Here is a 16,094-nt window from a genome sequence, read left to right as displayed (position 1 = left end):
ATTGCGCTTGAAAAATAAAACTTTTAATTTTTTTTTTTTTTTTAAAAAGCTTTTAGGTAAAAGCTTCATTTTTAAATTTTTATCAAATGCGTTTTGACTATTTTTAAGTTTTTGGACTCTTAAAAGCGCTTTTAATTTCTTTACTAAATGAGTACTTTTTTTTTTTTTTTTTCAAACGAACTTTTTGAATGTTAAAAGCATTTTTAGGTCCCTCAAACACAATCTTAAACAGGTCTTTACTCATTTTAGTTCTCTAAAATAGCGTAAGCTCCAATTTTAAACATTTTGTTTTTTTTGTTTTTTTTTTTGGTACTAGTGTTTGCCTACGTGTTATCTTATTAATATATCAATCCTTAGTATATATTTATGAATTTTGACAAATATATTTTTTGTTATACGCATATTTAGTTATAAAAGAATTCTTTTTTATTTAAAATTTATCATATTAAGAAAAAAGAAAATCGACTCCTTCAAAAATCAGCCACTTAATTGTAAGAGTAATTACGCGATAGGACCGCCGCATTAGATGTGGTCCCCACCTAACTATTGCTACTTGTCCAAGAAGTTATCCCTTTATAAAAAAAGCAAAAAAAAAAAAGAAAAATCCAACTTTATTGATGACCCAAGCAGCTAATAAGGAAGGTGACGTAGGTTAGTGACGTTCCTACAGTGGGAAGAAGAAGGCATCAAAGACGACCAAGACTTGCCTTTAAAAAAAAAAAAAGAAAACGGCCACCAAGACTTTACAATACTTTAATTTTTTATTTTATTTTTTTTGTTGAGAGACTTTTACACTTTTTTTTACGGAGTTGAATGATTGAATGAAGACTGTTGCACTCCACTAGACTAAAAGCTGACATAAAAAAACAAATCAATGAATTGGACTCCTAAGTTAGGAATTTTGTTTCTATCCGATTCAAATGAATTAGAGAGGAGCATATCATTTAAAGTGGGAGGACAAAATTGACAATGGTGCAAAACAAAATAAAATAAAAACTTGAGATATGGGCATTTTGGGAAAAAAAAAAAAAAAAAAGTCAAAATAGTCAAATTGCAACAATTTGGATGTTGGGGGGTAAAGTATCACTTTTTAAACATTAGGGTTACAAGTGCAAATGCGTGGATAGTTTAGGAGGTAAAATGTATTTTTCCTTTTTTTTTTAATCATAATTGAACCTTAATTAAGCAGCATTGACTAACCATTTTACCCTAACTGGGGCCTTAAAATATTTATTTTGTTAGACAAAAACTTAATTATACTATAATAATGGGTTAGAGAAAGTTAAGAGGGTGCTAGAGGTTGAACTTAATTTTTTTTTAAAAGAATAATATTACTCTTTATACTAAATTTTTACACCAATTTCACTCATGTAATAGACTTTAAGAGCTTGAGTATGATGTAATTAAGCCCACTTAGGTGGGCGCATTGGGCTCTCACTTGCTTCTGTTTTACCCACAACAAGAATTAAAAGTTAAAACACCCAACCCAAGAACACCTAAAATACAAAGAGTTACATAGCTATGTTTGCAATAGAATTATAGACTCCACAAACAAAAACCATATTACAATGCCTAGGAAAAAAAGAAAAAGAAAAAGAAATTTACAGATGGGAGACTTTTTATAGGCTAGTGAGATGCTAAATGTATCAATTCTTACCACTAGTACCAGCTCCTTGGTACATCTTGGCAATGAAAGGGTAACAAATGGCCTCTAAATCCTTCATCCTATTGTCAAACTCATGTGCCTCCACAAGCTGGTTCCTTCCAAGCCAGTGGATGGTCTGCTCAATTGCATCTTCAGTCTCTGCCAAAGCATTCTTCACATCTCGGATTCTGTACCTCATGTAGTAAGCATAATTTTCCAATGCTTTCTTTGCCTCAACCTTCTTCCCATGCTCCCTATCCTCAGGGATGGTCTCAGCCTTCTTCTTATGCTCCTCAGCCTCCTGTGCCTGGTTCTTAATTATCTCCCTCTCAGGCTCCTTATCCTCTTGGGTGCCTCCACCCATGGCCATCTCCTCCTTGTGCTCCGGCTCATCCTGAGCCATATTGTCATCACCATCAGAGCCATGCTCAATCTTGTAAATGACCGGGTTGCATATGCTCTCCAGCTCGCTCATCTTGAACTCAAATTCATCTGCCTCTGCAAGTTGGTTCCGTTCGACCCAATTGATAGCCTGCTCGATTGCATCTTCAACTGACTCCCTGTTACCAGATGGGACCTTGGCTGCAAACTTGTCATCTTTAAATGTGTTCCTCATGTTGTAAGCATAGTTCTCCAGTACATTCTTTGTCTCCACCTTCTTGTTATGGTCCACATCCTCAGCCTTGTATTTCTCAGCCTCCCGCACTAACTTCTTGATCTCTTCCTTGGAGAGCCTGCCTGTATTGGTGATTGTAATTTCTTTCTTATTATCAGTGGCTTGGTCCTTGGCAGAGGCGTTCAAGATACCATCAGCATCAATGTCAAAGCAAACAGTGATTCTTGGAACTCCACTAGGAGCTGCAGGAATGCCTATGAGCTCAAACTTGCACAGAAAATTGTTTTCACAGATCCGCGTATGTTCACCCTCATACACTTGTATGCACATACCCTCCTGGCTATCAGAGTGGGTTGAGTAGTTCTCCTCCTTCTTGGTGGGAATGGTGGTGTTTTTCGGAATCAGCACACTCATGACATCTCCAGCAGTCTTCACACCAAGGGATAGAGGAGTGACATCCACGCACAAGATGTCCTTCACCTTCTTACTAGCATCACGGTTGAGAATCGCAGCCTGAACAGCAGCACCATAAGCAACAGCCTCATCAGGATTAATCCTTTTGCAAAGCTCCTTCCCCTTGAAGAAGTTCTGCAGCAATGTCTGAACCCTGGGGATCCTGGAAGACCCCCCAACCAGAACCACATCATGGACACTGCGCTTATCCATCTTAGCATCCTTCAAACACGTCTCAACAGGCTCTATACACTTCCAGAATAAATCCTTATTAAGCTCCTCAAACTTGCCTCGGCTGATGCTCGAGTAGAAGTCAATACCCTCGCACAAAGAATCAATCTCAATTGTTGTTCGAGTGTTAGATGACAGCATCCTCTTAGCCCTTTCACAAGCAGTCCACAACTTCCTAAGAGCCTTACCTCCACTAATTTTCTTCTTATGCTTTGCCTCGAACTCTTGAACAAAATGGTTCACCATTCTACGGTCAAAATCTTTACCTCCCAAGTGGGTATCCCCAGCTGTAGCTTTCACTTCAAGAAAATGCCCATCCATGGCGAGAAGTGAGACATCCAACGTGCCACCACCAAGATCAAAGATGAGCACATTCTTCTCACCACCACCATTTTCATTGTCAAGCCCATATGCAATAGCAGCAGCAGTTGGCTCATAGATAATACGCACCACGTTTAGGCCTGCAATCACTCCAGCATCCATTGTGGCTTGACGTTGTGAGTGATTGAAACGAGCAGGAACAGAAATAACAGCATTTTTTATCTCTGAACCACAATGAGCCTCTGCAATCTCTTTCATCTTTATGAGAATCATTGAAGAGATTTCTTCAGCCAGAAACTGCTTTTCCTCGTACTTGTAGTTAACAACAATAATGGGCCTCCCATTATCAGGGTCAGCAATCACCTTGAATGGCCACAATTTCATGTCATGTTGCACTGAGGCATCATTGAATCGCCTTCCAATCAAACGCTTAGAGTCTTCATACCACCGACATAAACATCAACAAGTAAACAAGTCATTACATTGAACATTCTTAGCTTCACAATAAGTACATTTTGTCACCTTAATTTGTTTCGAACCCATTAGAAAGCAAAAAGGGTCAGATTTTTATGCTACTTGAAAGAAAGACCCCTAACCAGTGGCGGATTCAGAATTTTAGTTTAGAGGGGTAAAAAAAAAAAAAAAAAAAAATTATTTTTTTATATATTTTTTATAATTTTAATATGTAACAAAAGATAAATATTATTTAGTAGAATGCGATGAAATGCCAATGAAAATTGATTATTGATTTTTATTTTTATAAGCCCTTACTGATTTAAATGCTAATTTTTATTGCCAAATTATTCAAGTTGCATTCCAGTCGTATAATAATCTACTAAATAGTATTAACTACTATATTCCTTAAAAATTAATTTAAAAGAGCAATTTACATATAAAAACTTAATCAATGTAAAATTTTAATTACATACCTAACACTTTCTTGAAAAATTTGGCTTAGGCCAAAAGATACACTAATCACAAATCACACTTAGACAAGTCATAAGGGTGGGCCGGTATGGGCCATGCCCCCCTCCCTCAATTCTTGAGGTAAAAAAAAATTTAAGGTCAAATTTAAGTTTTTAAATATTTGGCTCTTACCCACAATTCTTTTGGCCCTACTTATAAATATTTTTGGCATTACCCAATAAAATTTTTGGCTCCATCCACTAAATATTTTGGCCCTACTACTCATACCCAAAAAATCTTTTGAGCCATATTCATTAAATCAATATTAAATATTTATATTAATAAACTATTGAATAAAACATCTAAAACGACGTCGTTTTGGAGAGAGAATAAGATGAAACCCATAGGGATAGGGTTTCATCTTATTCTCACAGTCCCTCCCTACCTCTCAATCCCCCATTCTCTCATTCCATGGTGCCCTCATTCTCTCGTTTTTCATCTTTTTGGAAACAGTTTGGCCCAAAATGATTAAAATAAGCCCAAAAATAGCCAATTAAAGGCCCAAAATACTTAAAAATCCCAAAAGCCAAAGCCAAAGCCCAAAAAAAAAAAAAAAAAAAAAAAAAAAAAAAAAAAAAAAAAAAAAAAAAAAAAAACAGTAATAACCGGTCAGTTATTGGATTGAATAACCAATAACCGCCTAGTTGGGGTTATTAAAAACTAATAACCGACCAAGTTGGTTGCGATTACCGGTTATAGCCAATAACCGACAATTGTAACTGATTGAACACTCCAAATTTTCAATCTAGGTCTTAAATTTTTTTTTTTCTTTATTTCTTCAAGTTTATACCCAAGTGTGTTCCTAACCACTTTGTGGATTTCCTTAGGCTATTGAACCACTACTTTAGATAATACAAATAATAATAATAATAAATAAATTTATGCCTTGGCCTTTTTTTTTTTTTTTTTTTTTTACCTAAGCTTATACATTGGCCCTTACCAATACTTTATGGCTCTGTCCCTGCAAGTTAGGCCTCGATTTTATTATTTTGCTAAATCAAATTGCACTAAAGTTTTATATATGTGCTTATACCTAGGTAATTTACATTTAGAATTCAAAATAAAAAATAAAAAATAAAAAAAGCTTAGGTTTAAAGCATTATTAATTTCTTTTAAGCATGTTTCAAGTGGGAAAGGATCTTCTCCATTTCAAATCCCTTCAATTTCTTCCATTTAGTACATTTTAAAAGGTAGTGTTATCCAAAAGTTTTAATGATAACGCATTGAGAATAACTTATATTTGGAGGTTGCACAAAAGGTGAGTTTTGTGCTACCAATAAAAAGTTAACACATCAGCCAATTTTATTAGACTTATACTTAAAACAAAAACTCAACCACACCAGATTATACTCTAATAAAATAAAAAATTATTATTTTTTATTTAAAAGAAAAAACAAAATTGAAGGGGTGGCCGGCCACCACCCACAGGCCACCCCTTCAATTATGTTTTTTTTTTTTTTTTTTAATAATTAATTTTTATTTATAATCGGGTGTAGTTAGGCTTTTTTTCAAAAACTTAAGTTTGATAAATTTTACTTAGGTGTCACCTTCTAATTGGTTGCACAAAACTCACCCTTTGTACAACCTCCCTATATAAATTATTCTCTAATGCATTACCCTTCAAAATGCACTAAATGAAAGAAATAGAGAGAATCTTTTTCTGTTTGAAGTTGGCGCCATTGTCGTCCTCATTAACTCCTTTCAACTTTTAAATTTCATAAGTTTTCTTTTTTAAAAAATAAAAAAATAAAAAATAAAAAATGTTAAGAGTCAAAGTCTGAACACACTTCAAAAAAAAAAAAAAAAAAAAAAAAGCATAAGTAATTAAGTTTTTCAAAATTTGAACTTATCTTATATCTAATCATGTTATACCACATCAATTTGTAAAAAATTTTCTGTAAAATTTGTTTATAAGCGTAGCATTTCTCATGGGATGTGGCTGTAAAAGCCCACTTTTTAGGCATTCAATAAAAATTTGACAAGTAAGCTAAAAACATCAAAAGCAAATAAGCATGAAAACACTGGAACATAATTTCTTGAGCACTCCTCAAAGGAAAACTCACGTTCCCTCTCTCTCTCTCTCACAGGAGGATATCTCTGAGCCCTCTCGCTCTCTCTCTCTCAAGACAGTGAAACTCATTAGCGTGTTCTCTCTCAGACGCTCTCTCTCTCAGATATGGAAGTTGACAGTTGCTTGGGGGGTTTTGAGCTACTTTTCATTGCTGGGTCCTTCTACAAAACCACCGAGAAAGAGAGAAAAAGAGATGGGTGTGATTTGGGCGGAGAAGAAGGGATGAAAGAGGTATCTCTCATAAACTCCACCGGCGCCGGTGCTTTGGCTTCGGCTATCAGACAGGACGGTGCTCCTCCACCGGCAGCACAGATCCTCCACCGGCGGCGTTGGGCTGAGTAGGTGTTGGGTTTTTTGGGATAGATCGTGGGTCTCTTGCAATGGGAAAATTGGTTTTTTTTTTTTTCGATGATGTGGCAAAATTTAGTTGGATGCTGTAAAAATGGGGTATTAGTGTATTACAGCTGATAGTAGGGGCTCTAAAAAAAATGTCCGGATAAAACAAGTGTTTCTTCCTTATTCAAACGGTGCGTTTCTCTTTACCTAAAGTTTAGGTAAAGAGAAACGTTTGCTTTTTGCCAAAAACTAAAAGCCGTCTTCCCCATCTTCTTTCTTGAACCTTGATGAACGGCTGAGGGTGGGCAACCCCAATCACCCCCATCCAATCGGCAGTCACTGCCATTCAAAGCCCAAAAGAGAACAAATCGCACCGATTACCGATAGCCAAAACCCAGCCACCGTTGATACCCAACAAAAAGAAACCCATCAGAAAATACCAAACAGCTCACACTCGTTTCCCAACCACCAGAAAACACCCGAAATTCTAATTTTCAGATCCCAATCCAAACCCAACAACCAAACACCCAAACCCAAAAGAAAGCATTTTCCTCCTCATTATCATGAAAGAAACCAAACCAATAAAAATAAAAAATCCAAAATTTCTCTGCAAGCTAACAGAATTACAGAACCCATATATATACATAAAACAAACAACAAAAACAGAGAAGCAGGAACTCACCAAAAACAGTGTTGGCAGGATTCGTGGCTGCCTGGTCCATGGCCGCATGACCGATCAAGCGGTGAGTCTCATTGAAAGCAACAAAAGATGGTGTTTTCCGGTTCCCAAGATCATTGGGTATGATCTCCACCCGATTATGTTTCCAAACTGCCACGCAGGAGTAGCATGTTCCCAAATCAATCCCAATCGCCGGACCCTGCACTTTCCCAGCCATAGCTTACAAGAATTGACCGGAAATTAAAAAAGATAAGGAAAAACAAGGAAGAAATCTCTTGGATGTTTGAAGAGAAAGATGATCGATCACTGGGAATTCAGTGGAAGAGTGTAGTGAGAATTGGAGATCAGGGCAAACTAACTAGTATATAGACGGAGGAGCAGGTAGACTACTAGACAGTCTAGACTTGGCTCGCAAGTTTTCAGCAGAGTTGTTTGTCTGAGTACATGAGAGTTGCAATTATTGTTTGGGGAAAGCCAACGCATATTCGATTCCTTTTCCACTTTTTCGTACGATTGTCAATCGATGTCTTTCATTCTTTTCCTAATCTATTGTCAATAGACGTCAGAAAGCTCAGCATTTCTCAGTACCATGCATCTAAAAAGCATCCATTAATTATTATATTGTTATCCATATTCACTTTTAATTATAGTTATTATATATATAATTCTATAGCATTTTGATCGAAATGGTTGAAATATATTTTATTATGGTATGTAAATGTAAATCCATGCATAAACTTTTGTTTTGTTCTTTTTTATTTTATCCTTTTCAGCCATTTGGTTATGCATGTAAATTTGTGTTTCGGTTGATACAGTACTTGTTAAATTATTTATAATTTAATGTTGTTAACTCTTTTGACTAGGAATCTTTTTTTTTTAAAAGTCTTTTTTGGCTGATAATGTTCGTGTGTTCTAATCATTTGACTAGTAGAACCCAGCCCAACTTCTTCTCTTTTTTTTTTTCTTGAATTTTTTAAACTGAATGACATAATTGTACTTTTATGTTGTTTTTGTTATTTATTTGATGGAAAATAGTAACAAAAGCTTCGATTTATATAGATATTCAAAATACAAATCTTAATTTTATCAAATTCAAAATTGGAATATATATATATATATATTTTAAAAAAAGACAAAGCAAAAAGAATTGGCATAAATCCGCTTGGTTGTGTTCAAGTTGCATTCTCGATCGTAGAGTAACGTTATAAAGAGGACTAGAGTTTTTTTTTTTAGTTTTCTCGAATGTGATATAATTTTTAAAATTAATATCCAATTTGTGATCATTATTATTAAATTTTGATTTATTAATAATTTTAAAAGCCACATCACATTTGAAAAAATTCAAAAAGAATTATAGTCCTTCTTATAGCATTACTCTAGGATCGAGAATGCAACTTAAACACGACCAAGTGGATTTATGCCAATTCTTTTTGCTTTGTCTTTTTATTTTATTTTTTTTAATATTTTTGCAACTTATATTAATTATTGTTTGTGTAATGCATGTAGTTGAAGATTGGGTAACTTTTAAGAAAGTAGCATACCATGGTAAAAGGGTAAAAGAGAACTTAACGAGGGATAACTTTATTGGTTTTTACTTTTTAATTATATTTAACATTTAAAACTTGTTTGGAATTGCGTTTGAGAAAAATAACTTTTAAATAAAAAAAAAACATTTGGGCAAAAGTTTCATTTTTAAGTTTTTATCAAATGCGTTTTGGCTTTTTTTAGGCTTTTTGAATTCTTAAAAGGGTTTTTAATTTTTTTACCAAACGAGTACTTTTTTTTTTTCAAACGGACTTTTTGAGTGTTAAAAGCATTTTTAGGTCACTCAAACGCAATCTCAAACAGGTCCTTACTAATTTTAGTTCTCTAAAATAGCGTAAGCTCCAACTTTAAACATTTTGTTCTTGCATTTTTTTTTTGGTACTAGTGTTTGCCTACGTGTTATCTTATTAATATATCAATTTTTAGTCTATATTTATGAATTTTGACAAATATATTTTTTGTTATACGCATATTTAGTTTTAAAAGAATTCGTTTTTATTTAAAATTTATCATATTAAGAAAAAAAAAAATCGACTCCTTCAAAAATCAGCCACTTAATTGTAAGAGTAATTACGCGATAGGACCGTCGCATTAGATGTGGTTCCCACCTAACTATTGCTACTTGTCCAAGAAGTTATCCCTTTATAAAGAAAAGCAAAAAAAAAAAAAAAGTCCAACTTTATCGATGACCCAAGCAATTCATAAGGAAGGTGACGTAGGTTAGTGACGTTCCTACAGAGGGAACAAGAAGGCATCAAAGACGACCAAGACTTGCCTTTAAAAAAAACAAAAAAAACAAAAGGTCACCAAGACTTTACAATACTTTAATTTTTTTTTTTTTTTGAGAGACTTTTACACTTTTTTTTTTGGGAGTTGAATGATTGAATGAAGACTGTTCCACTCTACGCAGCATTGACTAACCACTTTACCCTAATTGGGGCCTTAAAATATTTATTTTGTTAAACAAAAACTTAATTATACTATAATAATGGGTTAGAGAAAGTTAAGAGGGTGGTAGAGGTTGAACTTAATTTTTTTTTTAGAGAATAATATTACTCTTTATACTAAATTTTTACACCAATTTCACTCATGTAATAGACTTTAAGAGCTTGAGTATGATGTAATTAAGCCCACTGAAGTAGGCGCATTGGGCTCTCACTTGCTTCTGTTACCCACAACAAGAATTAAAAGTTAAAACACCCAACCCAAGCACACCTAAAATACAACGAGTTACATTGCTATGTTTGCAATAGAATTATAGACTCCACAAACAAAAGCCATATTACAGTGCCTAGGAAAAAAAGAAAAAGAAGAGAAATTTATAGATGGAGACTTTTATAGGCTAGTGAGATGCTAAATGTATCAATTCTTACCACTAGTACCAGCTCCTTGGTACATCTTGGCAATGAAAGGGTAACAAATGCCCTCCAAATCCTTCATCCTATTGTCAAACTCATGTGCCTCCACAAGCTGGTTCCTTCCAAGCCAGTGGATGGTCTGCTCAATTGCATCTTCAATCTCTGCCAAAGCATTCTTCACATCTCTGATTCTGTACCTCATGGAGTAAGCACAATTTTCCAATGCTTTCTTTGCCTCAACCTTCTTCCCATGCTCCCTATCCTCGGGGATGATCTCAGCCTTCTTCTTATGCTCCTCATCCTGGTTCTTAATTATTTCCCTGTCAGGCTCCTTATCCTCTTGGGTGGCTCCACCCATGGCCATCTCTTCCGTCTTGTGCTCCGGCTCATCCTGAGCCATGTACTTCTCAGCTTTCTGTGCCTGGTTCTTAATCTCCCTCTCAGGCCACTTATCCTCTTGCCTGGCTCCATCCATGGCCATCTCATCCTTCTTCACCACCTTCTCGATCTCTTCCTTGTGCTCCTCATCCTGAGCCATGTTTTTAATCTCCTTCCCAGCCATGTCATCACCATCAGAGCCATGCTCAATCTTGTCAATGACCGGGTTGCATATGCTCTCCAGCTCGCTCATCTTGAACTCAAATTCATCTGCCTCTGCAAGTTGGTTCCGTTCGACCCAATCGATAGTCTGCTCGATTGCATTGTCAATCTTCTCCTGTTAGCAGAGGGGACTTTGGCTGCAAACTTGTCATCTTTAAATGTGCTCCTCATGTTGTAAGCATAGTTCTCCAGTACATTCTTTGTCTCCACCTTCTTGTTATGCTTGACATCCTCAGCCTTGTATTTCTCAGCCTTCCGCACTAACTTCTTGATCTCTTCCTTGGAGAGCCTGCCTGTATTGGTGATTGTAATTTCTTTCTTACTTTCAGTGGCTTGGTCCTTGGCAGAGGCGTTCAAGATACCATCAGCATCAATGTCAAAGCAAACGGTGATTCTTGGAACTCCACGAGGAGCAGCAAGAATGCCTCTGAGCTCAAACTTGCACAGGAAATTGTTTTCACAGATCCGCGTATGTTCACCCTCATACACCTCTATGCACAAACCCCCCTGGTTATCAGAGTGGGTTGAGTAGTTCTCCTCCTTCTTGGTGGGAATGGTGGTGTTTCTCGGAATCAGCACACTCATGACATCCCCAGCAGTCTTCACACCAAGCGATAGAGGAGTGACATCCACGCACAAGATGTCCTTCACCTTCTTACTAGCATCACGGTTGAGAATCTCAGCCTGAACAGCAGCACCATAAGCAACAGCCTCATCAGGATTAATCCTTTTGCAAAGCTCCTTCCCCTTGAAGAAGTTCTGCAGCAATGTCTGAACCCTGGGGATCCTGGAAGACCCCCCAACCAGAACCACATCATGGACACTGCGCTTATCCATCTTAGCATCCTTCAAACACGTCTCAACAGGCTCTATACACTTCCAGAATAAATCCTTATTAAGCTCCTCAAACTTGCCTCGGCTGATGCTCGAGTAGAAGTCAATACCCTCGCACAAAGAATCAATCTCAATTGTTGTTCGAGTGTTAGATGACAGCATCCTCTTAGCCCTTTCACAAGTAGTCCACAACTTCCTAAGAGCCTTACCTCCACTAATTTTCTTCTTATGCTTTGCCTCGAACTCTTGAACAAAATGGTTTACCATTCTACGGTCAAAATCTTTACCTCCCAAGTGGGTATCCCCAGCTGTAGCTTTCACTTCAAGAAAATGCCCATCCATGGCGAGAAGTGAGACATCCAACGTGCCACCACCAAGATCAAAGATGAAAACATTCTTCTCACCACCACCATTTTCATTGCCAAGCCCATATGCAATAGCAGCAGCAGTTGGCTCATTGATAATACGCACCACATTTAGGCCTGCAATCACTCCAGCATCCATTGTGGCTTGACGTTGTGAGTGATTGAAACGAGCAGGAACAGAAATAACAACATTTTTTATCTCTGAACCACAATGAGCCTCTGCAATCTCTTTCATCTTTATGAGAATCATTGAAGAGATTTCTTCAGCCAGAAACTGCTTTTCCTCGTACTTGTAGTTAACAACAATAATGGGCCTCCCATTATCAGGGTCAGCAATCACCTTGAATGGCCAGAATTGCATGTCATGTTGCACTGAGGCATCATTGAATCGCCTTCCAATCAAACGCTTAGAGTCTTCATACCACCGACATAAACATCAACATGTAAACAAGTCATTACATTAAACATTCTTAGCCTCACAATAAGTACATTTTGTCACCTTAATTTATTTCGAACCCATTAGAAAGCAAAAAGGGTCACCTTTTTATGCTACTTAAAAGAAAGACCCCCAACCAGTGGCAGAGTCAGAATTTTAGTTTAGAGTGGTAAAAAAAAAAAAAATTATTTTTTTATATATTTTTTATAATGTTAATATATAACAAAAGATAAACATTATTTAGTAGAATGCGATGATATGCAAGTGAAAATTGATTATTGATTTTTATTTTTATAAGTCCTTACTGATTCAAATACTAATTTTTACTGCCAATTTATTCAAGTTGCATAACAATCGTATAATAATTTACTAAATAGCATTAACTACTATATTCCATAAAAATTAATGTAAAAGAGCAGTTTACATATAAAAACTTAATCAATGTAAAATTTTAATTATATACCTTAACACTTTATTGACAAATTTGGCTAGGCCAAAAAATACACTAATCACAAATCGCACTTAGACAAGTCAATAGTGACGGAATGAGAGAGGGCCGGGAGAGGCCATGCCCCCCCTCCCTCAATTCTTGAGGAAAAAAAAATTTTAAGGTCAAATTTTCGTTTTTAAATATTTGGCTCTTACCCACAATTCTTTTGGCCCCACTTATAAATATTTTTGGCATTACCCAATAAAATTTTGGCCCTACTGCTTCTACCCAAAAAATCTTTTGAGCCATACTCATTAAAACCTAAAAGCTGGTTACTCATTCTCAAACCTTTTAACCCTTACCCATTAAAAACTGTAGTAACCTTATTTTTGTCCATAACCCATTAAGCTAGTTACCCATTTGAGATTTGGCTCTATCTACTAAATTTTATATTTTTTGAGCATTTTGCTGTACATCTTGTTACTATTCTAACCCTAAACAAGCACAAGTCCACAATCAAGAATTAATTTTCCTATACTGATTTATTCCAAGCGAAAAATAAATGAAAAAACGCAATTTGCAACACAGAAGTAGTGCTAAGTAATTTGTTTTCAACTTAAACACGGCTTAAACTCACTCTGTTTTCGTCTCATAGTTGTTGCTTCTTCTTCGTGTGATTTTCAATAGGGGTGTTCAAGCGAGTCAACTGATAACCGCTAACCAATTTGGTAGTCGGTTATTAAAAACTGCTAACCGACTAGGGCGATTGTGGTTAGCGATTTTAGAGGAAGGGCAAAGCGGTTATAACCGATAACCGACTATATATATATTAAATCCATAGGGATAGGGTTTCATCTTATTCTCCCAGTCCCTCCCTACCTCTCAATCCCTCATTCTCTCATTCCAAGGTGCCATCATTCTCTCGTTTTTCATCTTTCTGGAAATATTTTGGCCCAGAATAATTAAAATAAGCCCAAAAATAGCCAATTAAAGGCCCAAAATACTTTAAAAAGCCCGAATACCCCCCAGAAAAAAGGATTAAATAACCAATAACCGCTTAGGTGGTTGCGGTTACCGGTTATAGCCAATAACCGACGGTTATAACCGATTGAACACCCCAAATTTTCAATCTAGGTCTTAAATTTTTTTTTTTCTTTATTTCTTCTAGTTTATACCTTAGTATGTACCTAACCACTTCGTGAATTTCCATAGGCTATTGAACCACTACTTTAGATGATACAAAAATAATAATAATAATAAATAAATAAATAAATTTATGCCTTGGCCCCTACCTGCAATACTTTATGGCTTCGTCCTTGCAAGTTAGGCCTCGATTTTATTATTTTGCTAAATCAAATCGCACTAAAGTTTTATTTATGTGCTTATACCTAGGTAATTCACATTTAGAATTCAAAAAAAAAAAAAAAAAAAACTTAGGTTTAAAGCATTTTAATTTTTTTTAAGCATGTTTCAAGTGGAAAAGGATCTTCTCCATTTCAAATCACCTTGAATGGCCACAATTTCATGTCATGTTGCACTGAGGCATCATTGAATCGCCTTCCAATCAAACGTTTACAGTCTTCATAGAATCATACCACCGACATGAACATCGACATGTAAACAAGTCATTACATTAAACATTATTAATTAGCTTTACAATAAGTACATTTTGTCACCTTAATTTGTTTTGAACTCGTTAGAAAGCCAAAAAAATGCCAACTTTTGATGCTACTTAATTAAGGATTTGCCAAAGCAAAAGAAAGGTCCCAATGTAATGAGTCTAATGACTCAGGAAAAGTGATTATTTATAAAGCTCAGTTTTACACAATAAGTAAGCCATTTATGTGGGACTTTGCACCCATTAGTGTCTTCATAAACAATCACCAATGGAGCCAGGGTTGTTACATGCACCAACGGCTAGTAAGCTAGCATTTTCCTTGGGTTGTCACACCAACTTAAACAATTTTCCTCTTCATTATCATGAAGGAAACCAAAAAAAGAAAAGAAAATCTAAATTTTCTCTCCTTCCACAATAATTAATGTCATCGACCAATATATATATAATACAAAAATCCGGTTACCAAGTTACCCAGTTATTAATCAGTTTTCTAAATGCCTATAATTGGTAATGCAACCGACCTAGGAGGTTATCCGGTTATCCGGTTAGTGGTTATTTAGCAATTAGCAGTTAATAACCCGCTTGTACACCCCTATATGAGATATTCATGATGGAATGCAACAATTGCCTGTTGACTTTGACATTCATCCAGTCTAGAGTTTTTATTTAATCCAAAATTCCGTTGCTTCGATATATCTTTGTGTTGTTATATGTAAATTTTTCGCAACTGTGAATTAATTATCTTTTATGTTTATTTTCTCAAGAAAATTTATTGGGAAAAATATAAAAAAGCCCCCCAAACAACCAGTCATTTTCGATTTAGCCCCCTAATGTTCCAAAAGTGATAAAGTAGCCCCCAAACTACCAAACTATTGCATTTTGGCCACTCCGTTAGTCAAAACCGTCAGTTTGGACGGAAACTGCAAAACGACGTTGTTTTGTTACGGGTAAGTTACTACAATGCCCTTCTATGAAAAAAAAAATTTAATTTGGGAAAAATATAAAAAAGCCCACCTCAAACTACCAGCCGTTTTCATTTTAGCCCCCTAATGATTAGAAAGTGATAAAGTAGCCCCCAACTACCAAACAGTTGCAATTTGGGCACTCCATTAGTCATTACCGTCAAATATGATGAAAAATTCAAAACTATGTCGTTTTGACAAGGGTAAGTTACTAAAATGCCATTTTAAAAAAAAAAATCATATTAAAATAAGCACGCAAAACGACGCCGTTTTGCTTGAAATTAGGGTTTCGTTACACTTACCAAAACGGCGCCGTTTTGGTAAGTGTTAGAAATTAAAAGAAAAAACCTTAGACCCTACGCAGAAAAAACCCCCAACCCCAGTTTATCTCTCTCCCCCAAACCGCCGGCCACCACGTCGTTCTATCTCCGGCAGCTTGTAAATCTTACCCATAACTCAATCTTTTTATTGTATTTCATGGTATAGATATCGGATCAGTGTTGTTTATCTACGAACGTGGCTGGCGGTGATGGATGGTGGTGGCTGGGGCAGCCGATTTTGAGAGAGAGAGAGAGAGAGAGGGTGTTGCGTTTTTTTCACTTGAGGGAGAAGGTTGCTGGAGATAGAA

General features: G+C 35.9%; 1 protein-coding gene and 1 pseudogene across 1 annotated transcript; both read right to left on the bottom strand.

Moving 5' to 3' along the window:
- Nucleotides 1-1,491: 1,491 nt before the first annotated feature.
- LOC132163316 (heat shock cognate 70 kDa protein 2-like) lies at nucleotides 1,492-7,734 on the bottom strand. The gene is made up of 2 exons (XM_059573559.1): nucleotides 7,322-7,734; nucleotides 1,492-3,703 (listed from the first exon to the last, which is right to left on the bottom strand). The coding sequence occupies exons 1-2, from the start codon at nucleotides 7,533-7,535 to the stop codon at nucleotides 1,647-1,649; spliced, it is 2,271 nt and encodes a 756-aa protein (XP_059429542.1). The 5' UTR covers nucleotides 7,536-7,734; the 3' UTR covers nucleotides 1,492-1,646.
- A 2,268-nt stretch (nucleotides 7,735-10,002) lies between these two features.
- LOC132163317 (heat shock cognate 70 kDa protein 2-like) overlaps nucleotides 10,003-16,094 on the bottom strand; it is an 8,758-nt pseudogene continuing 2,666 nt past the window's right edge.

The sequence above is a fragment of the Corylus avellana genome, chromosome ca10 (assembly GCF_901000735.1).
Source record: "Corylus avellana chromosome ca10, CavTom2PMs-1.0".
In the NCBI taxonomy this organism is placed as follows: Eukaryota; Viridiplantae; Streptophyta; class Magnoliopsida; order Fagales; family Betulaceae; genus Corylus; species Corylus avellana.
Note: the sequence above shows the minus strand (reverse complement) of the source record. Positions and strands in the feature narration are given on the sequence as shown.